The sequence below is a fragment of the Gavialis gangeticus genome, unplaced genomic scaffold, assembly GCF_001723915.1.
Source record: "Gavialis gangeticus isolate Ggan-Ray unplaced genomic scaffold, GavGan_comp1, whole genome shotgun sequence".
Lineage (NCBI taxonomy): Eukaryota > Metazoa > Chordata > Crocodylia > Gavialidae > Gavialis > Gavialis gangeticus.
In genome coordinates, this window is record NW_017729024.1 from 121,773,745 (window position 1) to 121,791,325 (window position 17,581).

The window sequence follows — 17,581 nt, forward strand, 5'->3', positions numbered from 1 at the left end:
CGGACTGGAGGAACTGGTACTGCAGTGTTACGAGCATCCCTGGTTCTGGAGGTGACCATCTGCCACTCTGCAGTGGAGGGCACTTCCCAAGGTGCTTCTTCCTTGGGTGTGTGGCCCTGCAGGAAAAGGAAATAGCCGTCAATTTCATCCTCCACCTCCCTGGTTCCCCTCAGCCTGCTAACCTCCTCCTGGAGCTCCCTCACCTGCGCCTCCAGGTCCCTAAGGCGGGCGCCCACAGGACAGGTGTGGGGGTCCCCAATCCCTACTCCCCCCTTGCGGGGCAACTCCCGCAGGCTAGGGGGTGGGGGGACGCCAGCACCCCCATGGGCTCTGTCTGGGTAGAGGCCTCAGACAAGCCCCGGGTAGGCTGCGCCCCCCGGGCAGGGGCCCTGGCAGCACTCCATGTCCACACCATCGTAGGAGTTGCTGCTTGTTTATGGCTTAGTGCGGTGTTTCACCCTGCCCTAGCAGGAGTCTCCCTCCTGGCCCTTCCTGCTTGCCCACTGGCGCGCTCTGTTTGCGCGGCGCGGCTCAGGAGCATGGCTCCCTACTGGATCAGTTAAGAGGGATCCGGGGGGCTTCCCCTCCGGATCCAGCTCAGCTGCATACGGTCCCTCTGCCCCCTTACCTTAGGGGGATCAGCTGCTGCTGACCCCGCTGCTGGCTCCACTGCTGCTGTGTCCACCTCCGCTTCGGGCCAGGTAAGGCAGCACATGTGCATGCGGGACACACGTGTGCCTGGATCCCTCCTCTCCTCCCTGCTCCTGGCTCCCGAGTGTGTGGCCATGAAAACAGATTTGGTCTTAAACAACTAGATGCCATGAACTTGATCTTCCTTACATTTAATGTCTGTATGTAAGAATTTCTATTATGTTTTACATAAGTTTGTACAGTTAATCAGTAAGCATACAGAAATAAAATTGCACAGACTCAAAAGTGTGCTTGAAGCTTGATGAACAAGTAAAAAGTCTGTTCTTGTGCTAAAACTCTCTTGAACAAACCTGTTCTCATAACATTTCCAGCCTACCTTTTCAGAATCACAACTCTGCTAAGTTTCAACTAAGCATCTGAAATGGGGACTAATTTTGTAAACCTAACCAAACTTACCCATCACTAGTCTCTGCTTCAGATATAAAAATAAAACAATACATTATGATGACAGTGTTTTTATTTTTGAAAGATTTGACTCATTCTAATACTTAAAAACATACGAAGAAGAAGGCTTATATGTTTAGTAGTAAGTAGACTTTTTTCAAAGGATGTGACTTCCCTTTTCTGTTAATTCTTACTCTTCCAAAAAGGTAGTTTCTTAAAAACAGAATCAGATAAATCCTCGGTTGTAGAAATGTGCATTGTTTCATCTAAGATGTCAGTGAAAATCTTCTAATAACCATTTTTTTTCCCTTTCTAGTTTTTTTAATATCAATATTAGGACAGCAATTTTCTTCCTAAAACTCGATTACTGTGGGAGAGTTCTAGTTTCCCTTTCTAAGTATAGCCCCCTAATCCCATCTTTTCCATCTATCTTGCTTTAAAAATTAGAACCTTTTCTTCTCAGAGAAATGCAAACTGGTGTCACCTTTTCGGGTCAAGATTCAAGTCACCCCTCAGAAAATGTTAGTTCTTAGCTTTCATTCATTTTTTGATTACAGAAAAAAAATAGCAGAGCAGTTCTTCTGTTGCAACAAACTCAGAAAGACCATGACAGATCAGGATGTTTTTGATACTGTGGAGTCCTATTTGAAATCTGTGGGTTTCTCTTTTGAATCATGTAGATGTTTGCATGTTTGTCAGTGGTAATATTGTGCAATACCCCAAAGCATCCTTAAAAGAATCTCACTGCACCCCAGGATGTCATGGCACCTCAGTTAAGAATCACCTGACTGATTGATGGGACTATATTTTTGAACACCTGTTTGAATACATTAATGCTTTGGGAAATATACTGGGAAAGGGAAAAGGGCTCAAGAATGATAAGTAACCCCATTCGCTATCAGTTATACACATTGTTATATTTTGCTGATTGATCTTGCCTTTGAGTACTGCACATTGCATTTTGTTTTTCAAAACTGAACTAAGAAGCCCTTGATGATAATGGAGAAACCAACATTGAGCTTCTTTGAGAACGGTATTCTCAAAGAACTGTCAGGGTTAATATGTAACACTGACACTTTTAGCAATATCTCACCACCCTACATAGAAAAAGCTCTTGTTAGTTAAACTGGAAGGTTGAAACGTCTTTGTCTAAAATATTTAGAGAATCCTATCTTTCCCGTTAGATACAAAGCAGTTGTTACAATTCTTCCTTTATAAAACTCCACGAAGCAGTATTCACCCCTGGCCATAGACTTTGAAAGTATCTTAGATGAGGAAGTCACTTCTGTTTGCTCAAGCTGAAAAAAAATTGTTGGATGTTATCATGTGAATGACAAGTTGAAGCCTAAACTGAATAACTGTCTTAAGTCAATAAATGCAGCAGATCTCAGTGTAGAATATTCAAGTATTGAGGATACAGAGAATTGAGTACAGGCACCCTGACATCTTTCTCATTCTGTTTTTGTTCTTTAATGTTTAGGTGCCTTGACCCAAGCCATTCGCAATTTTGCAAAAAGCCTTGAAGGTTGGCTTTCCAATGCCATGAACAATATTCCACAGAGAATGATACAAACCAAGGTAAATTAAATAACCACTGTTCTCTTCACTTTAGTCTTGAAAAAAAGTGGCATTATGTAATAGTGTATTGAAATGACATTAGCAAAAATAGCAGTAGTTTAATAATGACAGCAAATGTTTTTATATTTAGGCTAGAATCCAAACATAAAAGAGGTGTGGGAAATTAGTTTATTGACAAAACAATTTAAGAGAGAAAAGGAAAGACTATTTAATCTTGAGTGTAAGTGTTTTGTTTCATAAAGTTCACAGAAAATAAAGTAGAAAATATTGTTGAGGAACAAGTTGATCTAAAATTAACATAAATGCAGTATAATACTAGGAAATGAATTTCTTCATAGGTTGCCGCTGTAAGTGCCTTTGCCCAGACTCTGCGAAGATACACATCTCTTAATCACCTGGCTCAGGCAGCTCGTGCCGTGCTTCAGAACACGTCTCAAATTAACCAGATGCTCAGTGACCTCAACCGTGTTGATTTTGCCAATGTCCAGGTAAACAGTGATTTTAGAGAAGAGAGTTTTATAAAATAATCCCTGTTATTTTCCTCATAACTCTGAGCATTAGTATTAGCTTTCATTCTACCACTGACAGAGTTCAACAAGCACACATTTCAGATTTTTGTTAGTGGTTTTCTGCAAACCTTCAGTCCCCAAGAAGGAAGGACACCAAGGCTGTTCTGTGTTTTTATTTTCTCTGGGGTTTCTTATTTTCAGCCAAATGTGTCAGGCTAACATAAATTTATGGAGACGATAATACAGAGTCTATTGTTATTAGAACCAAGGTCTCTCTTTTAAGATGAAGTATATGGCCATGGTCTGCTGCACATGTCCAAAAGTAGCTAGTTGTTTTGCCATGTGTCTAGTGAAAGTACCTTGCCAACCTTATTTAAGCATGCGAGTAGTACTGTTGTACAGTAATTAAAAAGGTGCATTATAGAATTAGAGTTTGATTCCAGTTTCTCTGCAAATGTTTTATATGCCTAACTAGTCTTTGTTCAAACATCACAACTTTCTGTTACTGTGCCTGCCTCCCTGGTGCCTATGCCCCTCCTCTCCACTTGTTTCCCTCTCCTTCCTGTCCCTGTCCCCTCCCCCACTGCTCTGGCTCCGGTCCCACCTAGCCAGGCAGCAGCAGTTGTGGCAGTGGCAGCTCCAGCCCCAGTCCCAGCCCTGGGCCAGAGCTGCCACTGCCACTGCTGCCTGGCTGGGTGGGAGCTAGAGCCACCATGTGCTGAACAGGGTCAGAGCCACAATGGAGGGTAAGCAACAGAAGGAAGAGGGGAGCAGGTGACAGGCTGAGAAGTGGGGGTGCAGTGGCTGCAACTCCAAACCTGAGCCTAAGCAGCTTGCAGCATCTCCTGTCCTCACCTCTCTCACCTTGTACTCAAATCCAAGACAAGGGGCTTTCTTCCATATGTTGACTAAGAAGACTCATCTTGGATTGGAGTAAAAACAGTACTTTGACTTAGCAGATAGGTCTTATCTCTTTAGTTGACTCACTGACATTCCCTCCATTTTATTATTCTCGGTGACTATTCTATCACTGTTCCCACCCTATTATTACTGTGCTACCAGCAACACAACCAATTCCTTAAGTTTTTATTAGAAAAATTAGTAATAAGGAAAGTTAAAAAAAATCTCATTTGAAAATCAGTATTTCAGAATTACAGTTTAAGGCTTTTTTACTTCCTAGGTTCAGTAGTTTTGAAACCCATTTGAATACTTTATTTTTTTCACCCTTTTTTAAAATGAGATTGTGGAATCTTAAAAATGAAATGGGTCCATTAATTTACCTAGCACGAGTAGCTTGTCTTCTGTTCAGTTAATCGCCTTATCCTTCGAATGAACTTTCTTCTGTGAATATGTGAATAAACCTCATGTACTGATCTGCCTTAAAGAGTGCCATGTACTGTTACAGGAGCAGGCTTCCTGGGTGTGCCAGTGTGATGACAACATGGTTCAGAGACTAGAAACAGACTTCAAGATGACTCTACAGCAGCAGAGCACTCTGGAGCAGTGGGCTGCCTGGCTTGATAATGTCATGATGCAAGCATTGAAACCATATGAAGGAAGACCCAGTTTTCCAAAAGCAGCAAGGCAATTTCTGCTAAAATGGTCTTTCTACAGGTAGTACCTAAAATGCTTCTAAATTTTTTTTTACTGTGTTTTATACTTCACTCTTCGTTTGTACATACACACGCCCACATACTAACATTGAGGAAAAAATGAGATCAGATCATGCAGTCCTAATGACCGAAGGTCCCATGTTATTCTGCAGAACAGGAGCACTACTATATTTACCTAAATCCAAGACAATGCTGAACTTAAGGTGACCCCACAGTAATTAAATTCTATATCAGTGTAGGCAACCCCCAGCACAAGTGCCAGAGTGTGACACATCTCAGGGAAGGGGCCAAGGATGCATGGCCACAACAAGGATCAGGCCCCACGCAGCTCCCCTGTCAACAACTTCCCCTAGCGCACCAACATCGTAAAAGTTGAGCATGCGCGTGTTTTTGGCACTCTGCCCAAAAACATTGCTGACCTCTGTTCTATGTATTGTATTTACTCAAATAAAAGATGAGGTTCCTCCCTCCCCATCTGCATGGGGGGAAAGCCCCTCATCACATATGAAGTGGAGCGGGGTGCAGGCAGCTGCTGTAGCTCTGACTCTGGCCCTGGCCCTCTTTCCCCTTTGAAGCTTCTTCCCCACCCACACACTTCTCTCCCCCTTACTGTCAGGCACAGCTCAGCTCTGGCTCAGGAGTCTTTTATGGGCATGGAGCACATGGAAACTCCTTCCCCTGCCCAGCCAATCAGCAGTGCCAGCACTGCTCCATGGCCAGGCAAGAGATGAGCTTCTACCTGCTGTGCTCCAGGGCAGAGCATCCTGAGCAGCATCTGACAGTATGGGGGTGAGGGGAAGAAGCAGAGACTGGGGCGAGAGCAAGGAGGGGCAGAGACTGTAGGGAGCTGGGGATTGGAGGTGCAAGCAGCATAGGGGCAGGAAGATGGCAGGGAAAGTGGCAAAGCAGCCACCTGACTCTCCCTTCTAGCCAGTGTTTTCCCTGCTGTAGCAGTGTGTGGTGGGGGGTGGGTTCATTCAAGACAACCCTCCAGTACTTAGATGCTATAACTGAAAAATTGTAATTAATTCATACATTTTATAAATACAGACTAATTATTGGGGTTCTTCTTTATATTCAGGGTTGCCTTATATTCGAGTAAATACAGTATATCAAAAACTTATAAATTTGTTTACAATTTTCCAAATATGGAATCTAATTAGTGGAGAGCCATCTTAAATTCATCTAACCCATCATTACAGTGGAGAAAGTGCAGGGCATGCAGTGGAGGAGGCACTGGGGGAGGCTTTAGAGAAGTTTATTTAACACAATCTATTTGAAAGTTAAACCTAGTCTATTTGACTTTTGAGAACTGTTTTGTATTTTCAGAATAGTGCAATGCATCATATCTGTAGTATTCAGGCAAACAGTATTCTTAGCATCTTTTCTGCATTACTGTCTTTGACCTTGCATGCCACAGCAGAGGAATTTGTGTTTGAGGATGTTTGTTTCAGAAGTTTCTGCTTGGAATCAGTTCTTCTAATGGATAAAGCATATAATTGTAACCATGAGTTGTCGTGTTTATTTTATATCACCACATATAACTATAATATTTTCCGTTTCTAAACAGTTCGATGGTGATTCGAGATTTAACCTTGCGCAGTGCTGCTAGCTTTGGCTCTTTTCATCTGATCCGCCTGCTTTATGATGAATACATGTTTTACTTAGTAGAACATCGTGTTGCTCAGGCAACTGGAGAGACACCTATAGCAGTTATGGGAGAGGTAAGCTAATGTATAAGAGAAATGTATTAGATTTAAATGAACTTAGAGTAAACCTTTGCAAAATTTCTGAAATGGCTGTTTAAATGTGCATTTGCAACATATAAAAAGAAGGTTAGTAACATATCTGCTGTAGGTATATGCATGGTATCAGACATGTCAAAAGTCTTATTGTATTTAGTAAGTTTATGTATAGAAGTCTTTTGGTTGTGATAGTCATATGAATAAAATGAAGCCTACACATAGGTATTTGCAGAATTGAGACATAAAATGGGTACCAACCATATTCTTTGCGTTTTACAACACAAACATGTCACACCAGGCAGAAAAGACCCTGACAAAAATGTCAGATATATATCTATATATAGATATATATTTTAAAAATAGAAGTTTAACTCTATATTTTACTTACTTTCACCATTTTCATTGCTGAAGCATTGTCTTTAGCATTGATTTCTGTACTATAAAAAAGGACATAACAGGTCTCTCTGGGACTAGAAAGCATGTTGGTAAATTAAATGAACAGTCTCTCCTTTTGGCTGTTCATGATATCCTCACCTCTACATTTTTTGTCAGAGAAACAAGCCAGCTGTAAAGATTTTTCTGCATGTGGCCACATACGTTGCTGATGCTGTCATTCAGTCCAGATCTGTCCATCAACACTGTCCAAGTGCACCTAGTGGCTGTCTGAGTCCACTGTCCTCTGGTCATTGTCCAGAATGGTTTTTTTCTTACCTGGCAATCCTGCAGTTCTTCAAGAGTCTGATGGAGGACCATGTTGCACAAGGGGTCCTAATGTTAGTTTACACATCTCTGATGGGGTGGTTGTTTAATCCTGTGGCAATAATTTCCTTGCTCAACATTTCCATGAAAAAAGTCTTCCTTGCTACATCACCGGAGCAGTGCGCTACAGGAACGTAGCATGAGCGGGCACAAACCGTGACACCGCAGCTACGTCGCCACAGCAACATGTTCCCTCGCTATAATGTGTCACTATGGCAACATACCAGCTCAAAATAATGATGCATCGCCAGCACTGCAGTACGGGCTGTTACTGCACTGTCATTTAGTACTTCCAGTACTTATACTGATATTGCTGTACTCTAGCACTTCCGAAAGGAACTACTAAATGACAGCGCAGTAACAACGTCACCATAGGGGCATGTATAGACCCACTACAGATGTCATTCTTCCTGAGTTGAGATGTTACAATTGCTTTCTGTGAAAAGTCTTAACCTCTTATTTGCAAAGGAGTAAGCCTTTAAAAAAGTTGCCATAGCTGTTATTTTCCATAGCCAAGAGCTGCTTGAGTGCATCAATATCAGCACAGAGCCTGTACAAGTTGATTTCTGGTGTGTTAAGCTGTGTATGAAACTGCCAAGGTAGAACCACTGTCTGAAGTCAGAGTTCACTCCCCCAGAATTCAGGCAATGCTTAAACCATCCGTGCACACTACTTCTGTAGCTGCCTCTTCAGAGCAGCCACCTGAAATTTGAAAATGTACTTTAACAAGCAATACACAATCAGAGAAGCCTCCTGGACAGGTGCTACATCAGATTAATCAGTCCTTCCAGCTGCTGTTTGCCATTTGGACTCTTAAGATCCAACTCCAGGTACATGGATACTCCTCTGGATTCACCAACAATGAGGGTGTGCCTATGGGAAATTACTCGAAGGAGAAATTTATTTAGCAGCAACTGGAGTTCTTTAAGATGTGTTGACTGTATGCATGTCTGCATCCTACCCTCCTTCCTCTTCCTTGGAGTGACGTACAAGATATGAGTCTGCAGTTTAGAACAAACTGAAGGTCAAGAAGTGCGCCAAACCCTTCATCTCCTCAGCATGGGGCACAAGGGCAGGGTAGACTATGGTGCACTCTGCTAAGGTAAAAAATCTTTGACAGTGTTCTCAAGGTGCCTACACACCCCCACTGTGGGGATATGAATATGGACAACACATCTTGAAAAATTCCAGTTACAGGTAAGTAACTTCTTTTTCACACTGGCAAAAAATGGGATGTATAGATTTCTATTTCGTTTCATATCTAAAGAGGTCACATAGCATGGGTTTTAAGACCCGTCAAGAACAATGTTTATTGTTTATGTTTCAGTTTGGCGATTTAAATGCTGTGTCCCCTGGAAATATGGATAAAGGTAAGCATTTACTCTCTCAGGTATTTATGGTACTGCTGTAACTTCTGGATCAAAACAAACCTTAAGATTGTGAAAATATAACAGAGTACAACCTAAAAGTAGTCCGTCATTGGACAGCTATGGCATTTTTGCATATGCATGTGGGGGGCACTCCAAAAGCCTCTCTAATTAAAGTGCCCAGAGCATCTTGTGTATCAGCGTCCCCACGCTTCGAAATGGTGGCGGGGCACTTATTTATAGCTCATTGAATGAGCTCTAGTTAAAGCAGCCCTGCCGCTGTTTTGAAGCTCAGGGACACTGATACATGAGACGCAGAGGCTGGCTGAAGAGCAGTAATTAGCATGCTCCAACGCACTCGATTTAATCAAGTCTGTTCCGATGCGCTGTAATAACAGCATTTGTCAGCGCAACCTCTGCACTTGTGTACAGGCACCCCTTGTGTTGTTATGTTACATAATAATGATGTAACAGTGTAGATTTGGCTTCTAATAAATATTTTAAAATGGCTTAGTGTACATAGGAATAGACATTAAGAGTTCCATCCACAATTTAGTGCAACGTGTAGGTGAAGGGTGGGTGTGTGCGTGCGTGCGTGCGTGCGCACTGAGACCACTAAAGCTTTCAATAAATGAGGACTGCAGAAGTCAAACACTTTCCTAAGTAACTAACTTTTAAAATATCAGTAAGAAATATACAGGGAGCAGGTAAGCTTTTATGTCTTTCTGGTAGAGTACAAGACTGGCTGTGGGATCTTGGGCAAGTTGCTTAACTACTCTTTACTACAATTTTCCAATGTATAAAATTAGGGTAATGATACCAATTTTTTACCCCTTGCATATGAAAGCCACTATATAAGTTAGTATTAATATTGTTTATTAGTGGTAACGGTCCATTTGTTTGAGCTAGTTTACAGAGAAAAAAGCAATGGCACTGTTAATAATGTGTAGCTATGGTGATTAAAGCTGAGAGTTCATTGAACACATTTATCTTGAATTACGTATTGACTGTTTCCCCAGTAAAATCTCAATTTTCAATCTTCATCTTATCTGGTTGCTAGACTTCCCTGTGTTTTCATATCTTATCTGTTGTTTGCAAAGGAAAGACCCATTGTAATTCTCAACATCTAGATTTTTTTGCATGTATGTGCTAGTTTCACGGTTGTTTGTTTGTGCAGATGAGGGCAGTGAAGTCGAAAGCGAAATAGATGAAGAGCTGGATGAAAATGGAGAGCCACAAGCCAAGAGGGAGAAAACAGAGCTCAACCAAGCATTTCAGGTGGGCTGCATGCAGCCAGTACTTGAAAGTGGAGTACAGCAGAACCTCCTGAACCCACTTCACAATGAGCACATTGTCACAAGTACTCAGACTATCAGACAGTGCAGTGCAACTGGAAATACATATACTGCAGTCTAACTGTTAAAGCTTTTTTTCCCCAGATTACATTAGCCCTATTGATGTTGGGCTTATTATGACAAAAGAGAATAAGTCTGACGGTCGACTGTTGTCAAATTTTAGCTGTGCTGAACATTACCTTTCTTGGAGTTGTGAAATGGAATGGGTGTATGTATTTTGCCAGATCTGTTTTAAGAACATTTTTGTAAACAAAATCATTTTACATTGGCCGCTCAATATTAAGAGTTTTCTTAGTTTCAAGTGTCAAGAAGGATTTTGCAAAGCTTAATGTTAATGTTTTTGTCCTCTTACAATTAAAGTAATTTAAATTTTTTCATAGTTTTTTAAAAATATTTTAATGTTAATTGTTAGCTGTGGTGATTTCATATACATCGTTTTTTAATTAGATGCACTTCTGTGAAATATCAAAAGAAATATTTTCTTTGATTTACACTGGAGGCATACTCATTTGACAGCAGCTGCATCAACTTTATTATGAAAAGGTGCTTTTCATTGGACAGAACTAGAAGACACTATTTTGATAACGTTTCCGAGTGTTCAGGGGAAAAGTATTGGGAATTTTTATCATAATGTTGGAGGGTTGGGAAAATCTACTGTTTTCTTTCTCTGAGGAAGAAGTGAAATTTCTGCATTCACAAATGCAGAATAAATGGGAGAATTTTAACAGAATGTGGTAATGTGTACGTCATACGCGTACCTTATTATCAGATCATCACGTAAACAATGCAAGCTTCCTTTTAGAAACAACCGTTTTGGAGTTTATTTGCATACCAGTTCCTCTGTTTGAAGACTACTGATTCTATATTGGGACCACTGCACAGATGCTTTTGGCTGTTAAGTGGGACTGTAGTTGTTAGAAACTGAAGCTGCAAAAGAAGTGACTTGATTTTTTTTTTAAGTGTACATGCTACTTATGCTGAACTGGACATGCAGGAAACCATTCCATTTGGATGACTTTCTTCTATTCCAGGTCTTTTTCCTACTAGTAGTTCAATCTGCTGCTCTTATAAAAGATAATTTATAGAATGCAAGGAATGTAGCAACCTGCATCATATTTCTTTCAAAAATATTTCCTGGTTCTTAAAGTGGATTTAAATTTTTACAAAAATTAAAATAAGGCAGTGTAACTGGCACACCTCACGTGTACTTATTCCCAATTGCGTAGAATTTGAATAGGTGGCTAGATGGACCATTGCCATTTAAGAATGTACATCAGGGATCATTGTACCTCGGCTATTACATGGTGCCTTAAACAGAACTGAAGCTAAGATTTAGTACTTTTTGTTATTGTTAATAACTCTTAAATTCATCCAACAAGGTGTGCCTGTCATTTTTCAAATTCCCTAAGAAGTAAGGGCAGGTTACATAGTCTTCAAAGGAAAAAAGGAATTTTTTATTAAATGGTTTTAATATCCCTCTTAGAGTAACAATAAGCCTATTTTTTCTTGTTTCTAGCTGAATTTCACTTTATTACAAGTCAAATTTGCTTGGGGTTTGAAAAGCAAAACTAGCTTTAATACAAACTTCAGATGTTGTTAACGAAGTAAGTCAACCCTAGTCCCAAGCATGGTTATATATTTTCTAAGCCCTTGTGTACTTTTAATTTTAGAAAATAAACAGAATGAGCAGGTACTTAATGCAGCATACGTTTCCAATTTGGATATGTGGTGGGGTGTTAGCCTGCTATTATGTTTAATGGTTAAATCATGGGGAACACTTCTACATCCCATTTTAATTGATATAAAATATCTTATAAACATTTGAACAATTTTGTTATTTTTAAAACAGGTACATGAATTTATTCTTCAGATAGTGAAAATAAATAAGCAAAAAACCAGAAGCCAAAAATGGAGGAAAGCACAAAAAATATTCAGTCCTACAAACAAGGACTGTAGGAAAAAATTAGGGAGTTATTTAGGCTGGTTTTACCTAGTGTGTCTATGAAATGATCTTTGAAATTACATATACCAAATGGATGAACAGCATGTGAGAGAATATATTTATAGCATACAGGTTTGTTGCTAGAGTACTCATACGCTCCAAGGAGAGCAACAGATTAACTAAATTGTCCTAATTGTAAACATTTTTAATGTATGAAACATTTTTTAAATTGCTTAACGTTGTGCTTTACACAATTCGAGGTAGAACCCTACACGTTCTATCTAGGCATAGGTCCCACTGAAGTCAGTGGGTGTTTTTGCCTCAGTAGCAAGTGCAAAATAGAGTTTATGTCAGATTTTTTTTTAAATTTACACAGGCACTAAATTGAATCTTAGATTTTGTTCACCCACATCTTATTTAAATATGTTCTGATTTTTTTCCTTAAAAACAGCATGTCTGCACCCCTCACCAAAAAAAATAACCTAAGCTGTGATAAATATCTACTCCCCTTCATTGTGCATTATGAAATGTTTACAGATAAAATAAAGTGAAATTAAATATGAAAACATTTTTCATTGTCAACATAGTTTTTAATGCTCTAATACTGATGTTCTATAATAACTAGTTTCATCTTTTGTGTTTGACAAGACTTAAATGTTTTATCATTGTCCTTAATTGTTTTTAATGTTGGATTTGTTGCTGAGAGAGAGGTGTGATTGTAATGTGAAAGTATAGATTGCTAAAAGAGGTGGGACCTGTAAGCCTTCAACTTTTCCCCTCAGTTGTTCACTGTTTCCATTGTGTGCAAAAACAAAAAAAGGAATTTCCATCCAGTAGTTAATATTTGTGCCTTTGTTGAACAGCTAGTAAACTGAATTTCAGAGCTTAATCATGCCAAAAATCCCAATTAACTAGGGGTGATCCCAAAAAGTTCACTATCAGAACAAACTGGACCCCTGGCAGGTTTTGTTTGTTGAATGGAGTTTGTATTTCCACCTTTATCCCTTAATTTTACTCTCAATTTTTAAATCATATTTTCATTACTCTCTTAAAAGATCTCACCTTTAATGAAATAAAATATAGCTGGTTATTGTGTATATTTATGGTTTGAGTGGGGGGGATAGTATTTTTTTTAATTTAATAGAATTGTAGTAAAGCCAGTAACACATCTATCCATCTGTTTGCATACTCCTTCCATTTGCCCGTACCTGGGTATGGAAAATTCTTTTAGGTAATAAAACAGGAATGTGACGTCCCTGACCTCCAGATTCTGCAACATGTAGTCTGTGACTGGACACTGGCACCAACTCAGAAGCCTACAAACACCTTGTTAGAGGTGCAGCAGTCTACCAGTGGGGAACATGTTGCGGGATCAGAGACCATCTCATTTGTGGGTTTGATCTAATTTTGACATGGACTTGATAATGCTTTTAAGCAGTTTCCTCCATTAGCACAAACAATGCAGTGAACAATGTAGGGGCCATTGTTGAACTACTTTCTTAAAACACAGGGCCCAATTTTCACAAGTTTTACATGTCTGCAAAGTTGTTGGTACTTTTCCATGGTTCTCATTACAAACTAATTTTAAAATGACTGTTTTCTCTCTTTCCAACTTGCTTTTCTCATTGTGTTCACTCTTGTACTGAGATTGTTTTTATGCACCTTTGTTTAGATAATGTTCCTTCAGCAGAACGTGGAGAAAAACGTTAACATTGTTTACCTGCCACATGAGTGGTGTGCAACATTACTGCCTTTAGTTCACAAAGGGGTGAAATAGATTAAGTGCTGGTGTACTGTCATTCAGGAATGTATAGGTATATATATGATTTTAATTTAAAACGAGGTATTTTAAATGTCTGAAACACTGCTGTGCTCAAATTATTTTCACTAGGAGACCTGATCTTGAATCTTTGTGATTCTCATTAATTGACATCTGCACTGTTTAGGAAAACACTTTTATTAGTTGAAACTGCACTGCAATCCATTTTAATTTACAGAAGTGATTTTACCGAACAAAAGAATAATTTATAGCCATAAAAAGAAATTAATGAATAATTTAACTTTGGAATAGTAAAAGTAATTTTTGGTACTTACATGTGACATTAATTCCAGAACATTAATGTTGGAGAGCAGTACTCATTTCTGAAAATTGGGCCCTTGTCTCTATATTACAGGACAACCTCTTGTGTATATGGTTAAAACAGTCAATGAATGGAATTCTAGTATCTCTGATTTGTTTGGTGATTTAAAAAAAAAACTGGAATAGAGGCATAAACACACAATGCTTAGTTCTAGTATTAGAAAGTTCATTTAATGTAATGCCTTGCATTAACCCTTTGAGCATTGTAAGTCACATAATGATAATCAGAAGATTTTCAGGTAACTTATTTAGTCCACTGACAGTATTCTACATCCAAGTGTCTGGTTAGGTTGTATATAGCTATGGGCCTTTTTTTTTTCTTTTTCCAAATCAAATACTTGCATACTACATAGGCTTAAATTTTGATGTAGACGGTTTAATAAAATTAAGTTAACTATTCATTGTCATCTATGTGCACTATCAACAGTAAAACAGTACATCAGTTCCTTTGGTTTCATCAAGTGTTTTGAAAAACGTCACTGGGTTGTACTGGAATACACCAGTACTGTAAAAGGAAATTTCTAGGAATAAGAAGAAAACAAAAGTGTTTTAGTAACGAAGGAAGAATTTTGGTGGACATCTGGGTTTCAGCACAATCTTTTTGATAAACAATTGAAAAACCACCTAACCTTATTCATGCTATGTTTAACATTTTGTCACTAAAAATAACATATGGGTCACTCAGTTCTGGTTCATCTAGGGATGAAGCTATGGATGGTACTTAGTGTGCCTGAATTTAAAAACAGCCTATAAGTTTACATCTGCCTTTGGCATGTTGAAAACCACCTTTTGTTCTTACAAATAAATAGTGCACAGATTCAAAGCTGGAAGGAGGTCCTTTGAAAATACAGCTCTAGATGTTAACTCATGAAATGAGAATACTGCAGCTATATTAGCATCTCTGCAACAGCAACCACTGAGCAGCATTATCTGCAGCTGTGCTTGCTTTAGTGTAGCTGAGTGCAGAAGAGGTCTCAAATTAAGATGTTAAGTGGAATTACATCAGTAGTATATAGTGCAAGTATGTTGTAAACATTTCTACTCAGTTAATGCAAATTCATACATAATTAATTAAAACAAATGCAATACTCAAAGGGTTTTAATTTAACAATTTTTTATTCTTCATAATTTACTGTAAATGCTTCTGTTTGCATGCCTTGATCATTGCTGCTAGTGATTTTATGTGCCAGTAGACCTGAGTTTAATTTACCAGTTTTACTTAAGAAATAGTAAAAGCCACTTACAAAGTGACTGCCTAGTTTTTGTTTGATGTAAAATATGCCTTATTTTCAAAAGTTGTTTTAAACCATTTCCTTTTGTTCGGGTTTTGTTTTTATTATTATGATTATGACTATTATTATTATTATTTTAAAATAAATTATGATGTTGGGATTGGAAGCCCTGAGTAATGAAATCTTTGGTAAGAATCATTCACACGGATTGATTCCTAAGGGAGATATCAGTCGCAGAGAAGAGTGCCCAGTGCAAGATAGCATGCACCAGATGAGCCTCCTTGAAGCCCTGATTCAGGAAAACACTGCAGCATCTGCTCTCAAGTGCTTTCTTGATTTGGAGCCTGAAGTGGTACTGCTGATCTTGTAGGGGCTGTCCACCCTGGTCTGAATTTCACTCTGAAACAATAGATGTCTTTGTCAGAGGAATGACAAGTTGGGAAGAACAGCCTCTCATTGAGTGGTAATTACCAGAGACCCAATTCAGTATTCCAGGCTGAAGAAAATTACCCACTGAAGTCAAGAAATACTAAAAGGGCCTGAGTTAAATTCTCCTTGTATAAAACATTGAAGTGACCACCTTTATCTACACATGAAATGCAATCTTAAAATTACCCAGTAAAGAGATTCTAAATATGCTTTTGTCAAAAAGTACCATTTTGTACCAAAGTAAGTGGCCCCGTACTCCCCATTCCTACTCATCTCCATTGCAAATTTGGATTTACAGTAGTAACCAGCAAGGCTGTTAAAGAAACTTAAGTGAGTGCCTTTCAAAAACTCAGAAAATTTGTGCCTGAGGTGGTAAACTTTGATTAGGTTATTCTACAGCTTACCAATCAGTAATTCTGCTATCACTCAGGGCTTTCTTACCTTCTAGAAAACTTTATGTTTTTTTTATATTGTGGGTTTTTTTTAAGTGCCATCTTTTAAATTTCACTTAGTAAGTGGCAGATTACATTTGTCAGTCCCATAAGCACAGACACATAGTAACACTAGGAGATATTTGAACTTTTATTTTCCAATTGACTGAATATATTATGTAAATGAGGTAAGCAACTTTTTGTAGATTGTATGTGTGAGATAATGTAATGTTCTTTTCCAGTTTTTGGATTACAGCTGAATATACTTTTTAATTATTTAAAGAAAACATCTTTACAGAATAACGTGATGTTTTTTCTTTTTTTCTCTTTTTTTGTATAATGTATTTGATTTTGTAAATACGTATTTCCTGATGTGATTTTTGTGAGAAATGCTAAATCTTTTAGTATATCATGTCCTCTCAAAATTGGCAGGAGCTAAATAATAGTTTGTGGGCAATTTGTATTGTGTACTGTACAATAACTGGGGAACTTTTATAATTATAAAAATATATATTAACTTTTAGTGTGTTGTTTAAACAAATGACTGGAACATACTAAAGATAGTAGGATTTTTCTGAATATTTCAGACTTGAACTCAGGCTAGCTTTCTTGTGTTTTTCAAAACAAAATTGTGTCTTGTCTTTTAAAATCAATAAATTTGTTTTCTTGTTACAAACGTATTTAAGTGCTTTGGTTTTTATTTATTTTTATATAGCAAGCATTTTATTTTACAGAGACTTAGCTTGGGTCAAAAAATGAAGTCACTTCAGCCTTCTGGATTGTGACTAAAACATTAAATATTTCTATTTCAAAAACAGAAACAAAAAACAAAACCATTGCGGTGTATACTTCAGAGCACAAGAGGAAACTTGCAATTGAGCAATCATACCAATCGGGAGCTGTCTATTTTTCAGGCCAGGTTAAAATTTTATTTTATAAATTGTTGTTTTAATTGGTTTATTTATACTTGGAATACAACATGATAGGTCTGTGTTCTCCTTAAAAAGAAAAATGATATTTTATACTCTTCACTGAAAGTTTCCAACACCAATACTGTGCTTAGGCTTTCATGCTATGAATCAAAAGTGTCCTGTGTGGGGCACATCCAAAATGTTTAGTGAAGATCTACACTGTAATTAAGAAGATCTGTGCAGATGAGTTGTTATTGTTTTATTTGTATTACTGTAGAAGCTGCTACAGCCAATTGGAAATTGAGCTCTATTCAAATAGGCACTGTGCAAACATTGAATCAGAGATTGCTATTATCTGTAAGAGTTTACAATCTGTATAGGCTAGAAGGACAACGAGTTGGAGAAAGAAATAGAATTATCTGCATTCATAGATCAGGAAGAAGAATTTTGTATAGGGTTAGTAGTGTGTGATGAC

At 38.3% G+C, this 17,581-nt stretch overlaps 1 protein-coding gene across 2 annotated transcripts in view; it reads left to right on the forward strand.

The window, feature by feature from the left end:
* The window catches only part of RFX3 (regulatory factor X3), a 299,582-nt gene extending 282,710 nt beyond the window's left edge, over positions 1 to 16,872 (forward strand). For both annotated transcript variants that reach the window (XM_019517634.1, XM_019517633.1), the window contains 6 exons: positions 2,576 to 2,673; positions 3,012 to 3,161; positions 4,588 to 4,796; positions 6,366 to 6,519; positions 8,627 to 8,669; positions 9,844 to 16,872. In XM_019517634.1, coding sequence (XP_019373179.1) covers positions 2,576 to 2,673; positions 3,012 to 3,161; positions 4,588 to 4,796; positions 6,366 to 6,519; positions 8,627 to 8,669; positions 9,844 to 10,082 — 893 coding nt within the window. In that variant the 3' untranslated portion in view covers positions 10,083 to 16,872. The remainder of the gene's footprint in view (positions 1 to 2,575; positions 2,674 to 3,011; positions 3,162 to 4,587; positions 4,797 to 6,365; positions 6,520 to 8,626; positions 8,670 to 9,843) is intronic.
* The last annotated feature ends 709 nt before the right edge of the window (positions 16,873 to 17,581 follow it).